Source organism: Anolis sagrei, chromosome 4 (genome assembly GCF_037176765.1).
Source record: "Anolis sagrei isolate rAnoSag1 chromosome 4, rAnoSag1.mat, whole genome shotgun sequence".
Taxonomy (NCBI): domain Eukaryota; kingdom Metazoa; phylum Chordata; class Lepidosauria; order Squamata; family Dactyloidae; genus Anolis; species Anolis sagrei.
In genome coordinates, this window is record NC_090024.1 from 914196 (window position 1) to 941828 (window position 27633).

At 47.3% G+C, this 27633-nt stretch overlaps 2 protein-coding genes across 3 annotated transcripts in view; both read left to right on the plus strand.

Annotated features, from left to right (window-relative positions):
- The window catches only part of LOC132775208 (zinc finger protein 850-like), a 70390-nt gene extending 63517 nt beyond the window's left edge, over window positions 1–6873 (plus strand). For both annotated transcript variants that reach the window (XM_067467142.1, XM_067467141.1), the window contains exon 2: window positions 1663–6873. In XM_067467142.1, coding sequence (XP_067323243.1) covers window positions 1842–4985 — 3144 coding nt within the window. In that variant the 5' untranslated portion in view covers window positions 1663–1841 and the 3' untranslated portion in view covers window positions 4986–6873. The remainder of the gene's footprint in view (window positions 1–1662) is intronic.
- A 10278-nt stretch (window positions 6874–17151) lies between these two features.
- LOC132773570 (zinc finger protein 420-like) lies at window positions 17152–26904 on the plus strand. Its single transcript, XM_067467182.1, has 2 exons — window positions 17152–17217; window positions 23752–26904. The coding sequence occupies exon 2, from the start codon at window positions 24132–24134 to the stop codon at window positions 25890–25892; it is 1761 nt and encodes a 586-aa protein (XP_067323283.1). The 5' UTR covers window positions 17152–17217; window positions 23752–24131; the 3' UTR covers window positions 25893–26904.
- The last annotated feature ends 729 nt before the right edge of the window (window positions 26905–27633 follow it).

Sequence of the window (27633 nt, forward strand, 5' to 3'; positions counted from 1 at the left end):
TAAACATATAAACAGTAATTAAACAATTAAAACAATCCACTAAATATCACAGTCCTTAAAACAATCTAATGCTCAACGTTTATCATCTCGGAGTCCATTAATTCAAATTCCACATTGTCCAAATCCAACAATTCTGGTTGTCGCTTGTACCTTATCTATCCGCCAGATTACCTGAAGGCCTGGTCCCAAATCCAGCTTTTTAATTTCCTTCTAAAGGAGAGGAGGGATGTCGATGACCTAATTTCCCCGGGGACTGAGCTCCACAGGTGAGGGGCCACCACTGAGAAGGCCCTGCTCCTCGTCCCCACCAATCTCACTTGTGATAGAGGTGGGGCCGAGAGCAAGGCCTCCCCAGAAGATGTTTTGCCTGTGCTTAGGCATTGTTGAGGTTGCTTCTATGGGAGGATTGCTCAGAGCAGATGCCCTTTCTTTCTCAGGTTGGGATTTATTATTTATTTATTTATTTATTACTGTGCTTATATACCGCCGTTTCTCAGCCTAAATCGGTGACTCAACGCGGTTTACAACACAACGACAAGCAGCAATATTCCATTAAAAAGCATAAAAACACATACACAATACACAATATTATTGGGCCACCAATAATAATCCAATGCATCTCTTAATTGTAGTCGCAATCCAATTTCGTCGTCTGTGATTAACCAATCCTTGTTCATCAGTTTCGTTGCACCAGATTAATCGAATGCTTGTTTAAACATCCATGTCTTCAACCTTTTTCGAAATACCATCAGCGAAGGGGCTGATCTCACCTCTATGGGGAGGGCATTCCAAAGCCGAGGGGCCACCACAGAAAAGGCCCTGTCTCTCGTTCCCGCCAGCCGCACCTGTGAAGCAGGCGGGATAGAGAGCAGGGCCTCCCCAGAAGATCTTAGGGTCCTGGTGGGCTGATAGGCCGAGATACGTTCGGATAGATAAGTTGGGCCAGAACCGTTTAGGGCTTTAAAGGCCAGCGCCAGCACTTTGAATTGGGCCCGGTAGCAAATCGGCAGCCAGTAGAGCTGGTACAGCAGAGGAGTGGTGTGCTCCCTGTGCCCCGCTCCGGTTAGTATCATGGCTGCCGCCCGTTGGACTAATTGGAGCTTCCGAGCCGTCTTCAAAGGCAACCCCACGTAGAGAGCGTTGCAGTAGTCAAGACGGGTAGTCAAGACCAATTTATTGCATTGGTCACTGCAAAGATATTCCTAAGAAGGACCCTGGATGGAAAGCCTGTGTTTCACTAGCTCTCCTTCAGCTGCTGAAAACATAATCAAGAAAAAGGCCTTGTGGGTGGAGCTGTGCTTGTCTTTGCATCCCATCCTGGGGCTGAGCCAAGGGAAGGAATCATCCCAAGGGGACTTTGTTCAGCAGAGACTCATGTGAATGTCTCAACCAAGCCTCAATGTGGTTTTGTATTAGGTGGTTGGAAAGGCAAAGGCTTGGTTAACTGCAGGAAAAGACAGAAAATTTGGTGGCAGCGGGGATCTAATTTGGGTTGCTCAGAAAGTAAACCTGGGACCCATTATGTATGTGCACGGGGCCCCAGTGTCTGCATTTCTTGGTGTTTCCATTCTCAACGTGACCCATGAAGGGGAAGGGGGAAATCTTGGAGGTAGAGAAGGTCTCTGGCTTCCATCCTTGATCTTTCTCTTCTTTCTTCTCCAGGGAAGGGAGGACTCTTTGGAGCGACCTCTTGGATGCAGTAAGGAAACCAATAACACAGGGAGAAGACATCCTCTCGAGGCGATGATCTTGCTGAATTCTTGACTTCACTTACAGATAACAAAGGAATAAAGAAGAGTCAAGTCTCTGTATTGGAATTAAACACCCATATCATTCTTGACATGGAGGAGAAAGCATCTAAATACCCGGAGTGTGGTCAGAGCTTCACTCAGAGTGGAGGTCTACATTCAGATCAAAGGACTCCCACTGGGGAGAAACTTTATACATGCCCGGAGTGTGGAAAGAGTTTCACTCAGAGAGGAAATCTACATAAACATCAAAGGACACACACTGGAGAGAAACCCTATAAATGCCTGGAGTGTGGACAAAGCTTCCTTTATAGTTCAGGTCTACGTTCACATCAAAGGACTCACACTGGGGAGAAACCCTATACATGCCCGGAGTGTGGGAAGAGGTTCACTCATACTTCAAATCTATATGAACATCAAAGAATTCACACTGGGGAGAAACCCTACACATGCCTTGAGTGTGGAAAGAGCTTCGCTCAGATTTCAAATCTACATTCACATCAAAAGACTCACACTGGGGAAAAACCTTATACATGCCTGGAGTGTGGACAGAGCTTCAGTCGTAGTACACATCTACATTCACATCAATGGACTCACACTGAGGAGAAACCTTATGAATGCCTGGAGTGTGGGAAGAGGTTCACTCATAGTTCAGGATTATGTCATCATCGAAGAACACACAGTGGGGAGAAACCCTATAAGTGCCTGGAGTGTGGACAGAGCTTCAATCAGAGTAGATACCTACGTTCACATCAAAAGTCTCACACTGGGGAGAAACCCTATAAATGCCTGGAGTGTGGACAGAGCTTCGCTTATAGTACAAGTCTACGTTCACATCAAAGGACTCACATTGGGGAGAAATCTTTTCAATGCCTGGAGTGTGAACGAAGCTTCACTCACAGGTCAGGTCTACGTTCACATAAAAAGATTCACACTGGGGAGAAATCTTATATATGCCTAGAGTGTGGACAAGGCTTCACTCAAAGTTCAGGTTTACGTTCACATCTAAGGACTCACACTGGGGAGAAACCCTATACATGCCTGGAGTGTAGTCAAAGCTTCACCCAGAGTGCACATCTACATAGACATCAAAGGAGTCACACTGGGGAGAAACCCTATACATGCCTGGAATGTGGACAGAACTTCACTCGTGGTGAACATCTTCATTCACATCAAAGGATTCACACTGGGGAGAAACCCTATAAATGCCAGGAATGTGGACTGAGCTTCACTCATAATTCAGGTCTGCATTCACACCAAAGGACTCACACTGGGGAGAAACCCTATTCATGCCTGCAGTGTGGACAGAGCTTCACTCATAGGTCAGGTCTACGTTCTCATCTAAGGACTCACACTGGGGAGAAACCCTATACATGCCTGGAGTGTGGGAAGAGGTTTGCTTATAGTTCACATTTATGTCAACATCAAAGAACACACACTGGGGAGAAACCTTATAAATGCCTGGAATGTGGACAGAGCTTCACTTATAGTTCAGGTCTACGTTCTCATCTAAGGACTCACACTGGGGAGAAACCCTATACATGTCTGGAATGTGGTCAGAGCTTCACTCAGAGTGGAGGTCTACAATCACATCAAAGGATTCACATTGGGGGAAAACCTTATGAATGCCTGGAGTGTGGGAGGAGGTTCGCTTATAGTTCAGGGTTATCTCGACATCAAAGAGCACACACGGGGAAGAAACCCTATACATGCCTGGAATGTGGACAGAACTTCACTCGTGGTGAACATCTTCATTCACATCAAAGGATTCACACTGGGGAGAAACCCTATAAATGCCAGGAATGTGGACAGAACTTTGCTCATAATTCAGGTCTGCATTCACATAAAAGGACTCACACTGGGGAGAAACCCTATAAATGCCTGGAGTGTGGACAGAGCTTTGCTTATAGTGCTAATCTACGTTCACATCAAAGGACTCACACTGGGGAGAAACCCTATACATGCCTGGAGTGTGGCCAGAGCTTCACTGATAGTTCAGGTCTGTGTTCACATCAAAGGGCTCACACTGAGGAGAAACCCTATACATTCCTGGAGTGTGGCCAGAGCTTCAGTGATAGTTCAGGTCTATGTTCACATCAAAGGATTCACACTGAGGAGAAACCCTATACATGCCTGGAGTGTGGTCAGTGCTTCACTCAGAGTGGAGGTCTACAATCACATCAAAGGATTCACACTGAGGAGAAACCCTATACATGCTTGGAGTGTGGCCAGAGCTTCACTGATAGTTCAGGTCTGTGTTCACATCAAAGGGCTCACACTGAGGAGAAACCCTATACATTCCTGGAGTGTGGCCAGAGCTTCAGTGATAGTTCAGGTCTATGTTCACATCAAAGGATTCACACTGAGGAGAAACCCTATACATGCCTGGAGTGTGGTCAGTGCTTCACTCAGAGTGGAGGTCTACAATCACATCAAAGGATTCACACTGAGGAGAAACCCTATACATGCTTGGAGTGTGGACAGAGCTTCACTGATAGTTCAGGTCTACAATCACATCAAAGGATTCACACTGAGGAGAAACCCTATACATGCCTGGAGTGTGGACAGAGCTTCACTGATAGTTCGGGTCTATGTTCACATCAAAGGATTCACACTGAGGAGAAACCCTATACATGCCTGGAGTGTGGTCAGTGCTTCACTCAGAATGGAGGTCTACAATCACATCAAAGGATTCACACTGAGGAGAAACCATATACATGCTTGGAGTGTGGACAGAGCTTCCCTGATAGTTCAGGTGTACAATCACATCAAAGGATTCACACTGAGGAGAAACCCTATACATGCTTGGAGTGTGGACAGAGCTTCACTGATAGTTCAGGTCTACAATCACATCAAAGGATTCACACTGAGGAGAAACCCTATACATGCCTGGAGTGTGGCCAGAGCTTCAGTGATAGTTCGGGTCTATGTTCACATCAAAGGATTCACACTGAGGAGAAACCCTATACATGCTTGGAGTGTGGACAGAGCTTCACTGATAGTTCAGGTCTACAATCACATCAAAGGATTCACACTGAGGAGAAACCCTATACATGCCTGGAGTGTGGACAGAGCTTCACTGATAGTTCAGATCTATGTTCACATCAAAGGACTCACACTGAGGAGAAACCTTATGAAAGCTTGATTTTGGAAAGGGGTTCACCAATTGAGAATGAACTTGTAAAAAGGCAAATAGATAATCTAGAAACACTTTTTCAGAATATAAGCTCACAATAGATATTTATTATCTGCTCAAAGATTATGTTATCTTGTATTCAATAAAAAAATAAAGAAGCAAACAGGTTCATTGATAGTTCAAATCTAGTAAACATCAAAGGACATACACTGGGGGGAAATGCCTGGAGTGTGGACAGAACTTTACTCAGATTTCAGTTTACACACTGGCGAGAAACCCTATCAATGCTTGGTGTGGACAGAGCTTCAATCAGAGTGGAGACCTATGTAAACAACAAAGGATTTACACTGGGCAGAAACCCTATACATGTCTGGAGTGTGTGCAGAGCTTCACTCAGATTTCGAATCTACGTTCACATCAAAGGACTCACACTGGGGAGAAACCCTATACATGCCTCGAGTGTGGACAGAGCTTCAATCAAAGTGGAGACGTATGTAAACATTAAAGGATTCACACTGGGCAGAAACCCTATACATGTCTGGAGTGTGGAAAGAGCTTCACTCAGATTTCAAATCTACGTTCACATCAAAGGACTCGCACTGGGGAGAAATCTTATGAATGCCTGGAGTGTGGATACACCTTCACTGATACTGGAAGTCTATTAGTGACTTCCACTGATGGACTGGGGAAAAACCCTATACATGCCTGGTGTGTGGAAAGAGCTTCACTCAGAATGGAAATCTACATTGACCTCAAAGGGCTCACACTGGAGAGAAACCCTATAATGACACAGCATAATATCATAGAATCATAGAGTTGGAAGAGACCACATAAGCCAGTGGTTCCCAACCTTCCTGATGCCACGACCCTTTAACACAGTTCCTCATATTGTGGTGACCCCCAACCAGCAAATTATTTTCTTGACAACTTCACAACTGTAATTTTGGTACTGTTTTGAAGTATAATGTAAATATCTGATATGCAAGATGTATTTTCATTCACTGGACCAAATTTGGCCAGTGAATGAAATACCTGATACACCCAAATCTAAATACTGGTGGCGTTGGGTGGGGGATTGATTTTGTCCTTCGGGAGTTGTAGTTGCTGGGATTTATAGTTCAACTACAATCAAAGAGCATTCCGAACTCCACCAATTATGGAATTGAACCAAACTTGGCACACAGAATTCCCATGACCAACAGAAAATACTGGAAGGGTTTGATGGGTTTTGGAGTTGTAGTTCATCTACATCCCGAGAGCACTGCGGACTCAAACAATAATGGATCTGGACCAAAATTGGCATGACAATCAATATGCCCAAATGTGAACTCTGCTGGAGTTTGGGGAAAATAGACCTCGGCATTGTGAGTTGTAGTTACTGGGATTTATAGTTCACCTACAATCAAAGAGCATTCTGAACCCCACCAAGATTAGAATTGGGCCAAACTTCCCACACAGAACCCTCATGACTAACAGAAAATACTGTGTCTTTGGCGACCCCTCTGATACCCCCTCGCGACCCCTCCAGGGGTCCCGACCCCCAGGTTGAGAAATGCTGAATAAGCCATCGAATCCAACCCTGCTCTGGTTTTATATGCTTTGTATCCTTTTTATGGATTTAACCAAAATCGTTTTACTATTCATGATGTGTAATGCTCTTTTAATATTTTCTATTTTTTAAGATTAGATCTGCCCCTTCTCTCCTGACTTTCAGAAAGCTGGTGAATTCTTGGCTTTGGAATTTAGCCTTTGATGAGTGAGTCAATCACTCTTGACCACATGGACAAATGGTGATGAATTGTGATTTCATTCTCACGACTTGGCCTTCTGTAATTATATGTTTGTATTTTAATGTATTTTATGTATTAGTGTATTATGAGGTGTGATGTTTTATACTATTGTTTATGAATCTTTTCTTGTGAACCGGCCTGAGTCCCTCTTCAGAAGTCGAGAAGACCGGGTTATAAAATACATACATACATACATAAGTTGTATTGCAATGCTTTTAATTTCTGAGTGGCTTTGAGTCTCCATATCGGCTTGATACAATGGTCAGGTATTGGAGCTTTAGCAGCATCCCTTATGATGAATGGATTTGTATCTGCGGAGCACCCAAAATTGAGGATATGGCACACATATAGAATCATAGAATCAAAGAGTGGGAAGAGACCTCATGGGCCATCATCCAGTCCAACCCCATTCTGCCAAGAAGCAGGAATATTGCATTCAAATCACCCCCGACAGATGGCCATCCAGCCCCTGTTTAAAAGCTTCCAAAGAAGGAGTCTCCATCACGCTCCGGGGCAGAGAGTTCCACTGCTGAACGGCTCTCACAGTCAGGAAGTTCTTCCTCATGTTCAGATGGAATCTCCTCTCATAGAATCAAAGAGTTGGAAGAGACCTCCTGGGCCATCATCCAGTCCGCCCCATTCAGCCAAGAAGCAGGAATATTGCATTCAAATCACCCCTGACAGATGGCCATCCAGCCTCTGTTCAAAAGCTTCCAAAGAAGGAGTCTCCATCACGCTCCGGGGCAGAGAGTTCCACTGCTGAACGGCTCTCATAGTCAGGAAGTTCTTCCTCATGTTCAGATGGAATCTCCTCTCATAGAATCATAGAATCAAAGAGTTGGAAGAGACCTCCTGGGCCATCCAGTCCAACCCCATTCTGCCAAGAAGCAGGAATATTGCATTCACATCACCCCTGACAGATGGCCATTCAGCCCCTGTTTAAAAGCTTCCAAAGAAGGAACCTCCACCAAACTCCGGGGCAGAGAGTTCCACTGCTGAACGGCTCTCACAGTCAGGAAGTTCTTCCTCGTGTTCAGATGGAATCTCCTCTCTTGTGGTTTGAAGCCATTGTTCCGCGTCCTAGTCTCCAAGGAAGCAGAAAGGAAGCTAGCTCCCTCCTCCCTGTACAATATTATTTTATTGTAAATTATAGCAGAAGGTGAGAGGCCTCTACCTTGGTCCATATATCAGAGGGAGAATTTCTTGGGAATCCCACATCAGAACAGCTGAGAACTGGGGAGAGAGGGGCAGGGAAATGGCTATAGAACTAGGAGATGGTGGGAAAGAATGCCAGGAGGATCTTTCTTTTGCTGTAGAGGTCAAAGCAATTGCAGCCAGTTCCAGCCAAGTTTCTTGTGAGTGTTTTTTTGGGGTTTTTTTTTTTTTTTTTTTTTTTTTTTTGCTAATTGGATCCTGTGGTGTGACAGCAGCACACCTGTGAAGGAGTGTGGTTGAACTTACTGCCACCTAATCTGTGAGGGAAGCCGGTCAACGATCAATTTCAGCTTAGGAGCTATTTTATAAAGGGACTATTAATTACAGAAGGCTTTATTCATTTGATAGCGTAGCGTTTACTGTCCCTGGCTGACTTTACTTCATATGCAGGCTGTTTGTCTTAAGAGAAACTGTATCAGGCAAGGCTTGAGGAAAACAGTAACAAGTTTATTTTAACAGGAGTATAACATGTTTAACTGTTTCTTCACAAGAGGCACAAATCTTGATTGGTTACATTAATAAGGTTTCATGAGTAATCTCAGGCACAGACTTCAAGAGGTTTCTATAAGCAGATGTAACTCTTCTGGACAACTGTCCTAAATAAAACAAATAAGCTAAAAGGCTTATTAACAGAATTGGCTCCCAGCCAAACCTTGATTCTTAACTCAGAATCAATAACCCCCTGTAGTTTTATCACTACCGGGTCCTTTTCTGTAACCCCTTTGGTCACCAATTCATTCCCTGAATCTCCACCCAGAGACTCAGTCTTCCCAGTAGCTCACCGGCTTACTGACTGACTTTTCAAAACAGCTGCCCCGTGAAGAGGCAGTTGGCTCCGCCCCTGTTGCTATGGCAACTCAGCTAACGCCAAGCCACCATCTCCAACAAAACATAATCCCCCATACTTACCATCCATAAACTACTGTTTAAATTACACATAACCAAAGGAATAAAATGTACACATCGTCACACACACCATCAAAGCTATCCTCAATATCCTTCCTGTTCAGAATCTGTGTAGTCTCGCCACCTTCTCTTGAGCTCTTCACCTTCTGTTAGGTCCCTGCCATCTTTGTTTTTGACCATGCACATTTTTGCCTGAAATTTATTATTTATTTATTTATTTATTTATTTGATGCATTTGTTAACCGCCATTCTCAGCCCTTTAGGGTGACTCATGGTGGTGTACAACACATATAAAAGGCAATTTACAAAAAGGCAATTACAAACAACATATTAACAATACAACAATTACAAAGTTACACTAAATAATCCGCTTCGTCTCATAGTAGAATCATAACCAATCTCATATTCCTTGTTCCATTCCAGTCATCTTTACCACATTGTTATAGCACTTAATTAAATGCCTTCTCGAACAGCCATGTCTTAAGGCTTTTTCGGAAGGACATAAGGGAGGGCGCCTGTCTGATGTCTGCAGGGAGAGTGTTCCACAGCCGGGGGGCCACCACCGAGAAGGCCCTCTCTCTCGTCCCCGCCAGACGTGCCTGTGAGGCAGGCGGGATCGAGAGAAGGGCCTCCCCAGACGATCTCAAGGTCCTCGTGGGCTCGTAGGCCAAGATGCGGTCCGAAAGGTATTTTGGGCCGGAGCCGTTTAGGGCTTTGTAGGCCAAAACCAGCACCTTAAATTGGGTCCGGTAGCAAATCGGCAGCCAGTGGAGCTGGGACAACAAAGGCGTGTGCTCCCTGCATCCCGCTCCAGTTAGTAACATGGCTGCCGCGCGCTGAACCAGCTGAAGCTTCCGGGCCGTCTTCAAGGGCAGCCCCACGTAGAGAGCGTTGCAGTAGTCAAGGCGGGATGTGACCAGAGCGTGTACCACCGTGGCCAAGTCAGACTTCCCGAGATACGGGCGCAGCTGGCGCACGAGCCTGAGCTGTGCAAATGCTCCCCTGGTCACCGCTGAAACCTGGGGGTCCAGGCTCAACGATGAGTCCAGGGTTACACCCAAGCTGCGAACCTGCGCCTTCAAGGGGAGTGCGACCCCATCCAGCACAGGCTGTAACCCTATACCCCGTTCGGCCTTGCGACTGACCAGGAGTATCTCTGTCTTGTCTGGATTTAGTTTCAGTTTGTTCGCCCTCATCCAGACCGTTACAGCGGCCAGGCACCGGTTCAGGACCTCGACAGCCTCCTTAGTAGCAGGTGGAAAGGAGTGACAGAGTTGGACATCATCTGCGTACAGATGACACCGCACCCCAAAACTCCGGATGATCTCACCCAGCGGCTTCATGTAGATATTAAACAGCATGGGGGACAGTATGGAACCCTGTGGAACCCCACAAGTCAAAGGTTGTGGTGTAGAACAGGAGTCCCCCAATAACACCTTCTGGGTGCGGCCCTCCAGGAATGACTGGAGCCACTGCAAAACAGTGCCCCCAAGGCCCATTTCCGCAAGGCGCCCCAGAAGGATACCGTGGTCGACGGTATCGAAGGCCGCTGAGAGGTCCAGGAGCACCAACAGGGACACACTCCCCCTGTCTAGTTCCCGGCGCAGATCATCCACTAAGGCGACCAAGACCGTCTCGGTACCATGTCCCGGTCTGAAACCAGATTGTGCCGGATCCAGATAATCCGTGTCTCTCAAGAATACCTGGAGTTGTGAGGCCACCACTCTTTCCATGACTTTGCCCAAGAAGGGGAGATTGGAAACAGGCCGAAAGTTGTCCAAATTAGTGGGGTCCAGTGATGGTTTCTTCAACAGCGGCTTTATAATAGCCTGTTTTAGGCTCGCTGGAATCTTGCCTTCCCGAAGGGAGGCATTCACCACCACTGTTACCCACTCAGCCAATCCCCCTCTGGCCTCCCTCAGAAGCCAGGATGGGCAGGGGTCTAGGATGGACGTGGTGGGCCTCATTCCTCCAAGTATCTTGTCCACATCCTCGGGTTTCACAAACTGAAAAGAATCCGTCAAAATAGGACAAGCAGGTGCTCTTGTTACATCCTCAGAGACTGCATTTAACGCGGCGTCCAGCCCAGAACGGATCAAGGCGACTTTGTCTGCAAAGAACCGAACAAATGCTTCACAGCACGTGACCGAATTGTCAGGGCTCCCGCCTGAGGTGGCGGGAGTTAAAAGACCTCTGACAATCCGAAACAACTCCACCGGACGGTTCTTTGCAGACGCAATAGTGGCCGCAAAGAAGGTTTTCTTTGCGGCCTTTATTGCCGCGGCATATGCCCTAAGAAAGGACACAAACCGTGCTCGATTTGACTCGCTCGGATCCGAACGCCACACGCTCTCTAGTTCCCTCTTCCTTCGCTTCATCACTGCCAGCTCCTCAGTAAACCAAGGAGCTGGTTTAGCTCGGCTACTTGAGAGGGGACGCTCCGGAGCGATCATGTCAATTGCCCTGGCCATCTCCCCATTCCAGAGAGCGACTAAGGCCTCGACATGGTCACCTACCGAGGTGACGGGAAAATCCCCAAGAGCCCTCAGGAATCCATTCGGATCCATCAGCCTCCTGGGGCGGACCATCTTAATGGGTCCTCCACCTTTGCAGAGGTTAGGGGGCACAGTGAGCCTAAATCTGATCAGGAAGTGGTCGGTCCATGGCAACGGAGAGATGGACAACACACCGCCACCCTGCTCCCATCCTTGGCAGAAGACCAAGTCCAATGTATGTCCAGCACAGTGGGTGGGGCCAGATATTTGTTGGGACAGCCCCATGGTTGCCATGGCAGACATGAAGTCCTGAGCCGCTCCTGTGAGGGTTGCCTCGGCATGGACGTTGAAGTCTCCCAGCACAAGAAGCCGTTGAGACTCCAACGCCAGGCTTGAGACTACCCCCGCTAGCTCAGGTAGGGAGACTGTAGTGCAGCGAGGTGGACGGTACACTAGCAGAATCCCTATTCTGTCCCGGTCACCCACCCTCAGGTGAACGCATTCAAAGTTTGTGGTCTGCGGGATGGGGCTCCTGGTCAGATGGATGGAATCTCTATAGACCACTGCGACCCCGCCTCCCCGTCCTCCGGATCTCGGTTGGTGCTGTACGGAGAAGCCTGGAGGACAGAGCTGGGTCAGATTCACTCCTCCAGCTTCATCCAGCCAGGTCTCCGTGATGCACGCCAGATCTGCCCGCTCATCCAGGATTAAATCCTGGATAAAGGTCGTTTTTCCGTTGACAGATCTGACGTTCAGCAGCACCACCTTCAATCCGGAGGGCCCGCCAACCTGGTTACACCAATTTACCCTAGGAGACCGGTTTGGGATTGTTAATGTAGATGAGCGGTCCGAATTAGGCCAAATTTGAGGTCTCCTTTTTCCGCATCTCCTCCTCCCCACCACGACCTCTATGGGGGCCCCTCGGCTAGTGGAACACCTCCCCTCCTCCATGCCGCGGTCCAAAACCAAGGTTTTTGTCTCTATTTCGTTAGTTGTTTGATTTGTTGGCGTTTTTTCTTGCCAGTTACCTTGATTCTCTTTCTCCCCCCTCCCCTTTACCTCTGATGTTTCTGATTTTCTGGAAGAGGTCTCTTGTCCTTGCTATTCTGTTCTCTTCTTCCACTTCCATGCATGGCTTGTTTAAAAATCGTTTCTTCTCTCTTCTGGCTAACCTCTGGAATTGTGCATTTAACTGGGCCTATCTCCCCCTATCTCCGTTTCCTTTTGCTTTCCTTCCTTCTTGGGCTACCTCCCGTGTCTCAGCAGACAACCCTCTAGCCTCCTTGGTTTTCTTTTTCTTTGGGACGTACTTTGTTTCCGCCTTCTGTTACGGACTTCTGTCCATAGTTCTATTAAATCCAGTCCCTTAAATCTATTTTTCACCTCCACTGCATATTCACTAGGAATATTAGTGAGATCATATCTAACTGGTCTGTATATCTTCACTATTCTCTTTAGTCTGATTCTAAATTGTGCAATAAGAAGTTCGTGATCTGAACAACAGTCAGTTCCAGTTCTTGTTGTCTTTGACTGGAAGGATGTCCACTATCTTTGGCCGCAAAAGATGTCATCAATCTGATTCCAGTGTTGGCCATCTGGTGAAGTCCATGTAGATTGTTGGAAGAGAGGGTTTGTTATATACATTGAGTTTCAAAATTCTATCAGCCTATATCCCATTTTCTTATCCCAGACCATGCTTGCCTGTGACCCCAGCTGTCACTTAACTACTCACCGTAGGATTCCAGTCATAGAATCATAGAGTTGGTAGAGACCTCATGGGCCCCTCACATATTTATACATGACTATCATGTCTCCTCTCAGTTTTCTCTTCTGCAGGCTAAACATGTCCAGCTGTTTAAGCCGCTCCTCATAGGGCTTGTTCTCCAGACCCTTGCTCATTTTAGTCACCCTTCTCTGAACACATTCCAGCTTGTCAACATCTCTCTTGAATTGTGGTGCCCAGAATTGGACACAGTATTCCAGATGTGGTCTAACCAAAGCAGAATAGAGCATGGGGAGCATGACTTCCCTAGATCTAGACACTATGCTCCTATTGATGCAGGCCAACATCCCATTGGCTTTTTTTGCCGCCACATCACATTCCTGGCTCATGTTTAACTTCCTCCCCACGAGGACTCCAAGATCTTTTTCACACATACTGCTCAGGCCCTGGCTTATATAGGTTAAACAGGGGTGTTTTGAATGCAATATTCCTGCTTCTTGGCCCATGAGGTCTCTTCCAACTCTACGATTCTATGATATGCAATCTCACACACATTCCTGTTTGTGCCATGCTGTAATGTGACCTCCTCAAATTCCATAGTTTATTGCACCTGATTTAAATATAGGTAAAGGTTTCCCTCTGACATTTAGTCCAGTCATGTCTGACTCTGGAGTGTGGTGCTCATCTCCATTTCTAAGCCAAAGAGCCAGCGTTGTCCGTAGACACCTCCAAGGTCATGTGACCACTGGCATGACTGCATGGAGATGCTAAAGGTAAAGGTAGTCCCCTGACATTAAGTCCAGTCATGCCTGACTCTGGGACTCTGGTGCTCATCTCCATTTCTAAGCCGAAGAGCCAGCGTTGTCCGTAGACACCTCCAAGGTCATGTGGCCACTGGCATGACTGCATGGAGCGCCGTTACCTTCCCGCCGGAGCGGTACCTATTGATCTACTCACATTTGCATGTTTTCGAACTGCTAGGTTGGCAGAAGCTAGGGCTGACAGCGGAAGCTCACGCCGCTCCCCGGAATCGAACCTGCAACCTTTCGATCAACAAGCTCAGCAGCTCAGTTCTTTAACCCACTGTGCCACCGAGGGCTCCGATTTAAATATGCATGTAAGCTAATGAGTTATCCACCATCTCTGAAGGTGTTTGTGTCACGTCGCATCTGACCACATGTCTGAACATTAGGAAGAACTTCCTGACTGTGAGAGCTGTTCAGCAGTGGAACTCTCTGCCCTGGAGTGTGGTGGAGGCTCCTTCTTTGGAAGCTTTTAAGCAGAGGCTGGATGGCCATCTGTCAGGGGTGATTTGAATGCAATATTCCTGCTTCTTGGCAGAATGGGGTTGGACTGGATGATGGCCCATGAGGTCTCTTCCAACTCTTTGATTCTATGATTCTATGATTCTATATTATTTATTTATTTATTTACAGCTTTTCTATTCCTCCCTTCTTGTCACTCCGCAGGGGACTCAGGGCGGATTACAGTGTACACATATATGGCAACCATTCAGTGCCAATTTTTGACATACAAACATAGACAGACATACACAGAGGCTATTTTTAACTTTCTGGCCGCCAGGGGAGCTGTCGCTTTCATCGTCCATCTGCAACACTGATGAAGCACTTCCGCATTCCCTGCATGCTTCCCCGCTGGCGTCTTCTTTATGTCCTCATAAATCAGTTAATTTAGCCTCCCCATACTTTTAAGGTGGTACCTAATTTTCCTACTTGACGGATGCAACTGTCTTTCGGGTTGCAAAGGTCGACAACAGGCTACACACAATTGGTTGGAAACCCACTCCAACCTGGGCTGGCTTTGAACTCATGACCTTTTTGGTCAGAGTAATCTTGATGCAGCTGACACTCAGCGAACTGTGCCACAATCCCAGTGGGGATGTGTCCCTTTGTTTCCCCCATGTGCTCTTTTGGCTCTACTTTGCTCTGTTTTACTACTTTTTGGGGATGTAGCTGTTTGGAGAAGAGAGTCCTACTTGCCATCCATTCAGGCCTTACTCATTGCTCTGAATGTAACCGAAAGATCTGTTACCTATATGACTTTACATCATGCAAGCTTTTCTAAGTAAGTACATTCTTTGATCTTTAACATCTGTGTCGGAATAGTTATTTGCATGCGTATTTCCTCAAAGGGAGAAAGTGGGGGTGGCAGTGTATTGTTGTTATGCTTCACTTTCTTTAAGCCGCGGGCATTCTCTACCTGAGCTTCCTGCATTTAAGGCTATTCGATAAACCGGTTGTGCCACCTTTACAAAGTCCTGGAGAGACTTATTTTGCATAGAATTATGGAAAATATAGACCCCTGTCTGATCCCACAGCAAGCTGGCTTCAGAAAAGGCAAAAGCTGCACATCGCAAGAGCTGAACCTGACTCAGCACATAGAAGATGGCTTTGAAAGACAGCAGATCACAGGAGATGTCTTCATAGACCTGTCAGCAGCCTATGAGACTGTGAACCACCACTGCCTCCTCCTGAGGAAAATGTATAGTATCACAAAGGGCGACCACCTCACCCGCCTCATAGGAAACCTGCTACAAAACAGGAGCTTTTTTGTTGAGTTCCAGGGCCAGAGAAGCAGATGGTGGAAACAGAAGAACGGCCTGCCTCAGGGGAGCGTGCTTGCTCCATCCATGTTCAACATCTACACAAATGACCAGCCACTGCCAGAAGGGACAGAGAGCTTCATCTATGCTGATGATCGTGCCATCACCACTCAATCAGGGAGCTTTGAGATGGTTGAACAGAAGCTCTCCGAAGCTCTAGGTGCTCTGACTGCCTATTACAGGGAAAACCAGCTGATCCTTAATCCATCTAAAACACAGACATGCGCCTTTCACCTTAAGAACAGACAAGCATCCCGAGCTCTGAGGATTACCTGGGAAGGAATCCCACTGGAGCATTGCAGCATGTCCAAATACGTGGGAGTCACTCTGGACCGTGCCCTGACCTACAAGAAGCACTGCCTGAACATCAAGCAAAAAGTGGGTGCCAGAAACAATATTATACGAAAGCTGACTGGCACAACCTGGGTATCACAACCAGACACAGTGAAGACATCTGCCCTTGTGCTGTGCTACTCTGCTGCTGAGTACGCGTGCCCAGTGTGGAACACATCTCACCATGCTAAAACAGAGGACGTGGCTCTTAATGAGACATGCCGCATTACCACGGGGTGTCTGCGCCCTACACCACTGGAGAAATTACACTGCTTAGCCGGTATTGCACCACCTGACATCCGCCGGGAAGTAGCAGCCAATAGTGAAAGGACCAAGGCAGAGATATCTCCAGCTCATCCCCTGTTTGGGTATCAGCCAGCACGTCAACGACTGAAATCTAGACATAGTTTCCTTAGATCTACAGAGACACTTGCTGGAACACCTCAGCAAGCGAGAGTCCAAAAGTGGCAGGCTCAAACCCAGAACCTGATATCAGATGAGACTCCCCCCTGGGCACACAGAGGACTGGGTGACTTGGAAGGCGCTGAACAGACTGCGCTCTGGCCCCACGAGATGCAGAGCCAACCTCAAGAAATGGGGCTACAAAGTGGAATCCTCGACATGCGAGTGTGGAGAAGAGCAAACCACTGACCACCTGCTGCAATTCACCCTGAGCCCTTCTTCCACATGCACAAGGGAGGACCTTCTTGCGGCAACACCAGAGGCACTCCAAGGGGACAGATACTGGTCAAAGGACATTTAATCAACTACCAAACTCACACATTTTGTATTTGTCTGTTTGTTTGCTTTGTTCTGTTAGAAATGTAATATAATGGTATGGTTGCTGATGACACGATAAATAAATAAACCGGCATTGATCTGGTATTGTAACGACTACCAGGTTATGCCAATCTAGTGTGATTCATCAGCCTGGGTTCCGGCCCTTGGAAGCCTTCCAGAAGGCATTGAACCATCCAGGAGGACGTGGTGCTGAGCGGGCCTCTGCTGGGAGGGCTCTGGTCGTGCGGCGCTCTTTCCCAGGCTGCCGAAGGAAGGAAGGAAGGAAGGGCCCCTCCCCCGTCCCTCCGTCCAGGTATCAAGGGGGAGGGGCCAATAGGGGAACGTCACCTCAGCCGGGCCCCGCCCCCTCTCCCCCAAAGCAGCCCCGCCCCGCCTGCTCTCTCTCTCTCTCTCTCTCTCTCTGTGTTCTTTCCTGCGAACCTCCGAAGGGAGAGGAGTGAGTCCCAGGTGAGGAGGGGGAGCGGGAGGGGGTCTCTCTGGGGTCACAGAGGAAAGGAGGGAGGAAGGAAGGAAGGAAGGAAGAAGGGGGGGGGCAGAGAGACTGAAGCCGGGAACTGGGAGGGGAGGGGCGCTTGGGCTGGGCGGTCGGAGTAGGGGGCCGTGGGGGGGGGGGGAGGAAGGTAGGCCGAGGGGTCAAGCCGCGAATTGGGGGGGGGGGGGGAGAGATCAGCCTGGCTGCTGCTGGGGGTCCTCGTCCTCACTCTCTTGGCCCAAGCTGACGGGATCGCGTCCTCTCTCCCCCCTACCCCCCCCCCCATACTTGGCCCGAGCTAGCCCAATGCCCCCCCCACTCTTCCCCCCCCCCCCCGGGCCTCCCTCCCTCTCTTTCTCTCTCTCTGTCCTTCTTTCGTCCTCTGGATCCTGTGCCACGTTGTCATCCTCCTGGTTGAAGGCGGGGGGGGGGGGGGGGGAGGGAGGGAGGGGGGTGACTGACAGCTGGAAGCGGACTCCGCCGCCCTCCCTCCCCCTCCTCCCTCCCCCCCTCCCTCCGTATGATTGCGCGTGGAGAGAGGCCCGGCCTTGGCCGCACCAGCTCACCTTTGCCAGGTGTAAACATTCAAACGAGCCGGACCGGAGGGGGGGGGGGGTAGGCTGGCGGCACGGGCGAGGGAGACCACCAGGCCCCTAGCCAGGATTTCGATTCGGGGTGGGGGGTGGGGGGGGGGCTGAGCCTGAGTGAAAGAGGGTCTCCCCTAGCAAACCTCTTGTATCCTTACCCCAATACCCCCCCCCCCCTCCATGCATATGGGATAGATTGAGTATGGTGATCAGATCATGATAGGAATCAACATAACAGTTGAAATAATGCACCAGGAAGGCCATGAGAATTTCGGGGGGGGGGGACTGAAGCCCCTCAAGCCCCCCCCCCCCCCCCCCGCTACATGCCTGGAGACCACCTGGCAGGCAGATTCTCTAACACAGGAATAGAAGGAAGGGAGGGAGGAGGGGAGTGCCCCTCTCCCCCCGTCCCCTCCCCCCTCCCCTCCCCTCCCCTCCCCCCTCCCTCCACTCCGGGGGCTTTGGGGTCCCCCTCCCTCCCCCTCTCCCTCCCCCCCCCGGGCATGGCCAAAGGGGCGAGGGGGGAGGCGGCTTCCTCCTCCTCCTCCTTCTCCTCCTTTCCCAAAGCTTCCTTTTGGAGGATTTCATAGGAGAATGGGGGCTGGGGGGGGGGGCTGAGCTAGGCATGGCGGGGGCCCCCTCCTTCTACCCCCCCCCCCCGTTTTGCCCCTCCTTCCGCCTGGCCCCTGAGAGTGCGGCCACAGCCGGGTTGCTTGGCTCCGGCCCAGCAAACGAGGGAGGCGGCCAAGGCCAAGAGGACGGGCATTGTCCTCTCCTGTTTACCTGGAGCAAACATTAAGGCAAGCCGGGTGGGGGTGGGGGTGGGGGTGGGGGTGGCGTGGGCGTGGGAAATCCCCAGGTGGGACTGGCCCTCTGCACCCCAAGGGACTTGCCAGGCGGGTTTCCCCCATACAGCGGGGGGGGGGGGGGGGGCTGGAGTCCCAGACACCAAAGCGGGGGGGGGGGGGTGTCTCATCCCAGTGTGTGCCCTCCTCTCCCCTGGCCCCCTGCCCGCTGCACACCTGGCCCACCTGTTGGGCTCTCAGGAGAGCCCCCCCCTTGCCTAGCTTTCGCAGTGCACTTCACCTGGTGTTAAGTTATTGAGGGTTGAAGGACTGCAAGCTGGGTCACCCTGTCACTCAGGGCCCTCACCAAGATCTTGATTCAGGGGTGAGGGGGGGGGGGTGCTGAGTTTGATTGGCGGGGGACACACTGAGGATCTACCCTAGCAAACCTTGTGTATCGTTCCCCCAAATCCCCCTCCATGCATATGGGACACATTGAGCATGGGGGGCAGATTGCCATATGAATAAACATAACAATTTCAAGCGGGGGTCCTCAGGCTAAGGCCCGGGGGCCAGATACGGCCCTCCAAGGTCATTTACCCGGCCCTCGCCCGGGAGGGTCCTGTCCTCTTGGTGCCACTTAGAATCACGTTGGCTTTTTTCGCAGTCACTTCACGCTGTCGGTTCACATTTGGCTTGTCACCTGCGTAGAGCCCCCCCCCCCTCGATCCCTTTCCCCTCCATGGCTTCCAAGCCAGGCCTCTTCCATCCAATGACAGGCCTTTCCTTTTAGGTGAAGGGTCCGAAGGCAGGACCATCACGTTTGCAGGCCGGGCCGAATGGGGAGGGAGAGCCAAGGCTCCAGAAGACAGGAGCAGAACTCAAAACCATCTCGACAGATGAGAGAGAGGATGGGCCAAAACTAACAGAATGAAGTTCAACAGGGACGAATGCAAGAGACTCCACTTAGGCAGGAAAAAAGGAAAGGCAAAGAGACAGAATGCGGGACGCCTGGTGTCGTATGTTCTGCAGTTGATGATTGGTGATGGAAGGGTTAATGTGAGAATTAGTTCTAGAGGGTTTGGTTATCTGTAAGTGGGCGTTCATGGGCGAAAGCAATTAGGGGTGGAAGTGTGCAGGAGATGGGTTGCAGCTGCTGTAACTGGATTTAAGAAGCTAACCTTGGGACTGATCTTTGGGAGAATAGTATTTTGTCACATTTGCTTGTGTTGCAATGCTCCCGTGGGATTCCTTCCCAGGTAATAATCCTCAGAGCTCAGGATGCTTGTCTGTTCTTAAGGTGAAAAGCACATGTCTGTGTTTTAGATGGATTAGAGACCAGCTGGTTTCCCCTGTCATAGGCAGTAAGAGCACCTAGAGCTTCGGAGAGCTTCTGTTCAACCATCTCAAAGCTCCCTGCTTGGGCGGTGATGGCACGATCATCAGCATAGATGAAGCTCTCTGTCTCTTCTGGCAGTGGCTGGTCATTTGTGTAGATGTTGAACATGGATGGAGCAAGCACGCTCCCCTGAGGCAGGCCGTTCTTCTGTTTCCGCCATCTGCTTCTCTGGCCCTGAAACTCAACAAAAAAGCTCCTGTTTTGTAGCAGGTTTCCTATGAGGTGGTCGTCCTTTGTGATATTATACATTTTTCTCAGGAGGATGCAGTGGTTCACAGTCTCATAGGCTGCTGACAGGTCTATGAAGACAGCTCCTGTGATCTGCTGCCTTTCAAAGCCATCTTCTATGTGCTGAGTCAGGTTCAGCACTTGCAATGTGCAGCTTCTGCCTTTCCTGAAGCCAGCTTGCTGTGGGATCAGACAAGGGTCTATTTGTTCCATAATTCTATGCAAAATAAGTCTCTCCAGAACTTTGTGGAGGTGGCACAACAGGGAGATTGGTCTGTAGCTTTTTGGGTCATTACGGTCTTTGCTGGGCTTCAGGATGGCGATGACTCTTGCTTTCCTCCAGATTTTGGGGATCTGTCAGGATGCAGTGCAGTTGTTCATCATCTCCAGCAGCCAGCGCCTTGCTTTTGGACCAAAGTTCTTGATTTGTTCCATCCGTAGATCATCCAGGCCAGCTGCTTTGCCATTCTTACATTTGTTGAGAGCCATGTCCAATTCAGTAGATGTAAAAGGTTCATGGAGGTTGTTGTTCTCAATCTCTTGTTGTCTGGCTATTGGTTTCTTTCCTACTTTGGTGGCAAGGTTGGGTTTCCCATTCTTCAAGAGTTGGTAATAGCACCATGATACCTCGGATTAATAGTTGCCATCCGTATCCTTCTCAGTGGTGGCCCCCTGCCTCTGGAACATCCTTCCCCTCCTTTCGGAAGAGCTTGAAGACCTGGTGGTTTCAACAAGCCTTTGAAAATGACCAGTTCTAACTCAGCCCTACACATTGTCGAATACGGCCTTATTCTTCTTACTAATTACCCAGATCACTTCCTCTAATCGGCCCCAGAAATGAACAGCCACAGACCCGTTCCTAATATGATTGTTGCCTGCCATAGCATTGCACTTAATTCCCGGGGCCCCTAGAATTTTTGGGTTTGCACTAATCTCGGCCCGGCCTTTTAAATTTTTAATTGCCTTGAACAGGAAGGATTCTTTTAATATATGTGTGTTATGGTGACAATTTTTATACATATTTTGTTTTGTTAATCTTATGGTTATGTTGTTTTTACTTTGTATGTTCTGTGTTTTTTACCTGGGAACCACTCTGAGTCCCCTCAGGGAGATAGAGTGGTATATAAATAAATTATTATTATTATTATTATTATTATTATTATTATTATTTGTTGCAATCCAGAGCAGGGAACGAGGCCCTAAGAGAACTCTCCACCACACTTGGCTGTGAAAAACAATCCTTTTTTATTGACGAAAAATGGTTACAAAATAACGGAAAAATGCAAGTCAAAAGCCACAGCAAAATCAGCAAACATGAATTTAAATGGACAAAGCAAAACCAAAAGCCTCTCTGGGAAATACTGGAACCTGTTAGCAATCCACTAACCGTACTTGATATCCTAGAAATCCTCCCAACCTATGGCCAGGGAACCGGGAGAACTGCCAAGGTCTTCATCAATTCTGAAACGATGCCTGAACTGAGACAGTCAGCCCGGCGTATTGCAATTAAAACTCAAGAATCGGTTCCGTGAACCGCCCTTCTGTTTTGAAGCCAATGTTTTTAATTCTTGAATTCGGGAGGATCAACGCAAACTGAGTGATTTACTTCTGTCTTCCCAAATTTGGCCCCTTCTGTTGTCATTACAGTTAACAGGTGCAGAAGGGAGGGAAAGGTCAAGGTCTCCCTCTGAAACATTCTCAGGAACACTGGTACTTTCATTTTCCAAATCTACAGAAGTTCCTTCCTCACTAATTTCAGGAACATTGGCATTTTCCAAACCTACAGCAGTTCCTTCCTCACTAATTTCAGGAGCATTGGCATCCAGAGGTACATTTCCACTAGCATCAGTAAATATACTTTCATTAGCATCAGGAGGAACAAACAGAGAATCAGGTTCAAGTTCAAACTCAGGCTGAACCCCAACACTCCTCATGCTTCTTCTTGCCTCACTCTAATATAAAATACTATAATATAATATAATATAATAATATTATATATTATATTATATTATAATAATACTATTATATTATAGTATTGTATATATTATATTATATATTTTATTACTATATTATTATATTATAATTGTATAATATTATATAATGTAATATAATATATATAATATATTATAATATAATATATTATACAATAATATAATATAATAATATTATAATAATATAATATAATAATATATAATATATAATATAATATATTATAATAATATAATATACAATAATATAATATAATAATAGACTAATAATAATATATTATAATATAATATAATATAATATAATATAATATAATATAATATAATATAATATAATTGTTTTTTTTATCACACCAACAGTCAACAACAGAGGGAGAAGGGAAGCTTCAGAAGTCCCCCCTGTCCCGTTTGGAGGATTTTTTAGCATATTGCGCAATCGCGTCCGCCATTAACGAATCGATTCGTAATTTACGAAATTTTGGAAATTTTGAAATTTTGAAATCTTAAATTTCGGAAGTCCTCAGAATTTAGCGCACCCTAGAAACGAAACGAGTTTAGAACCAATTTTTTTCTTGATCGCCCAAACCTAATGTTCTGTGTCTTTTACTTGGGAACCACTCTGAGTCCCCTCGGGGAGATAGAGCGGTATATAAATAAATTATTATTATTATTATTATTATTATTATTATTATGAGCTGCCCCTTTTCTGAGTCCCTGCCGTGGCGAGCATACAGATCAGCCCCAATGAGAATCATCCAGCAGCAAGGTGGGAAGGTCATTCCAGCCAAGGAAGATTGTATTGTCTGCAGACAAGATCCTAGCTTGTGATACATTCACAAAGAAGATAGAATAGCCTTAATACGGAAATGCAGCCTCTTTATACACAATAATTTCAAATTTCCCACCGCAGCAACATCAGCTATAGCGAAGCCCATTGGACGAGTGTCCCAATTCTGACCAATCACAGAAATGGGCTTGGCTGAGCAGTCAGCTTGTGAAGAGACAAAGGGCATTGAGTGGCGGTGAATGGGTTTGCCTTTATTCAACAGGAAAAATAATAAAAATGATTGAGGGCATTTAGCCCTACCCAGGAAAAGTTTATTGTGTGCAGGATGGTTATAATAAACATGCTATTATAAATCACGCCGCTTGCCACCACTGTAATCCCTCCACGGAGGTTAGAGAAGATCGGGATAGAAAAGTTTTACATAAATAAATAAATAAATAAATAAATAAATAAATAAATAAATGTGGTGCTCCAGTATTGGAGGCAGTTCCCCCCCCCCTCCCTCCCTCCCTTTCTTCCTTCCTTCTGTCTTTCATTTTTTCTTTCCTTCCTCCCTCCTTTCTTCTTTCTTCCTTGATTCCATTCTTTTCAAAGAATCAGTGTTTGCCTTGGCTGGTCTCTGTTTATGTGCTTGAGACCCCGATGTCTGCATTTCTTGGTATTTCCATTTTCATCATGACCCATCAATGGAAATGGTTGTGTCTTTCAGAATTGATCTTTTGCTTCTTTCTTGAGCAGGGAACAAGGATTCTATGGGATCCACCTCTTCGATGCAGTAAGGAAACCGATGATATAGGAAGAAGAAATCCTCCCAAGATGACGAACTTGCCGGATTGTTGACCTCATTTGGAAAAAAGAAGGAAAAAAGAAGGAAAAAAGAAGAGTTAAGTATCTGTATTACATTTAAACACCCATATCACTATAGACGTGAAGAGAAAACATCTAAATACCTGGAGTGTGAAAAGGGTTTCATTTGGAGGGATCATCTGAAACAACATGTAAGGACTCACACTGGGGAGAAGCCCCATGAATGCCTGGAGTGTGGGAAGAGCTTTATTCAGATTTCAAGGCTGGGTTCACATCAAAGGTCTCACACTGGTAGAGAGACCCCACATTGCATGGAGTGTAGAATGAGCTTCGCTCAGAGTGGAGATCGACATCGACATCAGTGGGCTCACACGGGGGAGAAACCCTATACATGCATGGAGTGTGGAAAGAGCTTCACCGAGAGTGGCCATCTACAGAGACATCAAAGGACTCACGCTGAAGAGAAACCCTATGAATGCCTGGAGTGTGGGAAGAGCTTCACTCAGAGAGGAGGCCTATATAGACATCAAAGGACTCACACTGAAGAGAAAACCTATGAATGCCTGGAGTGTGGGAAGAGCTTCACTCAGAGGGGAAATCTACGTTCCCATCAAAGGATTCACACTGGGGAGAAACCCTACACGTGCCTGGAGTGTGGACAGAGCTTCACTCAGAATGCCAGTCTACATAGACATCAAATGATTCACACTGGGGAGAAACCCTACACGTGCCTGGAATGTGGACAGGGCTTCATTCAGAAAACCAGTCTACATAGACATCAAATGACTCACACTGGGGAGAAACCCTATAAATGCCTGGAGTGTGGCCACAGTTTCTTTGATAGTGCAGGTCTACGTTCACATCAAAGGACTCACACTGAGGACAACCCTTACACATGCCTGGAGTGTGGAAAGAACTTCACTCAGAAGGGAACTCTACAGGCACATCAAAGGATTCACACTGGGGAGAAACCCTATACATGCCTCGAGTGTGGAAAGAGCTTCAATCATAGTTCAAATCTATATTCACATCAAAGGATTCATACTGGGGAGAAACCCTACACGTGCTTGGAGTGTGGACAGAGCTTTGCATATAATTCAGTTCTAAGTTTGCATCAAAGGACTCACACTGGGGAGAAACCCTATAAGTGCCTGGAGTGTGGAAAGAGCTTCACATATGGTTCAGATCTACGTTCCCATCAAAGCACTCACACTGGGGAGAAACGCTATACATGCCAGGAGTGTGGAAAGAGTTTTGCATATAGTTCAACTCTACGTAAACACCAAAAGACTCACACTGGGGAGAAACCCTATACATGCCTGGAGTGCGGAAAGAGCTTCACTGAGAGTTCAACTCTACGTAAACATCAAAGGACTCACACTCGGGAGAAACCCTATACATGCCTGGAGTGTGGACAGAGCTTCAGTCGTAGTACAAAGCTATATTCACATCAGTGGACTCACACTGGAGAGAAACACTATACATACCTGGAGTGTGGACAGAGCTTCACATATAATTCAGATCTACGTTCACATGAAATGACTCACACTGGGGAGAAACCCTATAGGTGCCTGGAGTGTGGAAAGAGTTTTGCACGTAGTCCATATCTACGTAAACACCAAAGGACTCACACTGGGGAGAAACCCTATACATGCCTGGAGTGTGGAAAGAGATTCACTGAGAGTGCAACTCTACGTAAACATCAAAGGACTCACACTGGGGAGAAACCCTATAGGTGCCTGGAGTGTGGAAAGAGTTTTGCACATAGTCCATATCTACGTAAACACCAAAGGACTCACACTGGGGAGAAACCCTATACATGCCTGGAGTGTGGAAAGAGATTCACTGAGAGTGGTCCTCTACATAGACATCAAAGGACTCACACTGGGGAGAAACCCTATACATGCCTGGAGTGTGGAAAGAGGTTCACTCAGAGTTCAAATCTACGTTCACATCAAAGGACTCACACGGGGGGAGAAACTCCAGAAATGCCTGGAGTGCGGACAGAGCTTCACTCAGAGTTCAGGTCTCCACAAACATCAAAGGATTCACGGGGGACGGGGACTGTATAAACACGTAGCATGGGGAAAGAGTCTCTCTGAGAGTTCAAATCTATAGACATAAAGTTCACATTGGAGAGAACAGTGGTATTTGACCCCAGAGAGACTCCCCAAGACAGAGGACGCCAAACTGTTCATGTTGGTGGCACACTTTTTAGACATGTATCCTTTGGTGACACGATAATTCCGTTTGACTAGCCAACAAGGTTAAACCATGGATGGGCAAAATTTTTGCCCTGTGGCCATATTGTAGGCCAGGTGAGAAGGAGGAGGCGGGCGTGGAAGAGAGTCACCCTCAGGCTGTCCTCCCAGCATAAGGATGGGTGTATATATTACACACACACACATGCATACACACATGCACACGCACACACACACACCAGAATGAGAATCCAAGAGTTGAAGATGGGAAATATTACTATTAGTGTTGTATGGATATTCTTATCATAGAATCATAGAATCAAAGAGTTGGAAGAGACCTCCTGGGCCATCATCCAGTCCAACCCCATTCTGCCAAGAAGCAGGAATATTGCATTCAAATCACCCCTGACAGATGGCCATCCAGCCTCTGCTTAAAAGCTTCCAAAGAAGGAGCCTCCACCACACTCCGGGGCAGAGAGTTCCACTGCTGAACGGCTCTCACAGTCAGGAAGTTCTTCCTAATGTTCAGATGGAATCTCCTCTCTTGTCGTTTGAAGCCATTGTTCCGCGTCCTAGTCTCCCAAGGAAGCAGAAAACAAGCTTGCTCCCTCCTCCCTGTGGCTTCCTCTCACATATTTATACATGGCTATCATGTCTCCTCTCATCCTTCTCTTCTTCAGGCTAAACATGCCCAGCTCCTTAAGCCGCTCCTCATAGGGCTTGTTCTCCAGACCCTTGATCATTTGAGTCTCCCTCTTCCTCTGGACACATTCCAGCTTGTCAATATCTCTCTTGAATTGTGGTGCCCAGAATTGGACACAATATTCCAGGTAAAGTGGTCTAACCAAAGCAGAATAGAGCATGGGGAGCATGACTTCCTTAGATCTAGACACTATGCTCCTATTGATGCAGGCCAAAATCCCATTGGCTTTTTTTGCCGCCACATCACATTCCTGGCTCATGTTTAACTTGTTGTCCACGAGGACTCCAAGATCTTTTTCACACGTACTGCTCTCGAGCCAGGCATTGTCCCCCATTCTGTATCTTTGCATTTCATTTTTTCTGCCAAAGTGGAGTATCTTGCATTTGTCACTTGAACTTCATTTTGTTCGTTTTGGCCATTCATCTCTCTAATTTGTCAAGATCGTTTTGAGTCCTGCTCCTGTCCTCTGGACTATTGGCTCTCCCTCCCAATTGGGTGTTGTCTGCAAACTTGATGATCCTGCCTTCTAGCCCTTCATCTAAGTCATGAATAAAGATGTTGAACAGGACCGGGCCCAGGGGGGAACCCTGCGGATGGCACTCCACTTGTCACTTCTTTCCAAGATGAAGAGGAAGCATTAGTGAGCACTCTCTTATGTTTAGTACTAAGCACCCACCCAAAATTTAAGAAATTTTGTGAAACATTAATAAGATTGAGAAGGGCATATAAAATGGATTGGTTATGATGATGATGATGATGAGATCATGATAATGATAAAACTTTATTTCTGCCTCGCCAGCATCTCCCAGAAGGAACTCGGGGTAGCTCACAAAGCATTTGTAATGTAACAATACATGTGATGCAATAGATACTGTGCTGGCACGGCTGTACCAGGAGTTTGCATTTCTT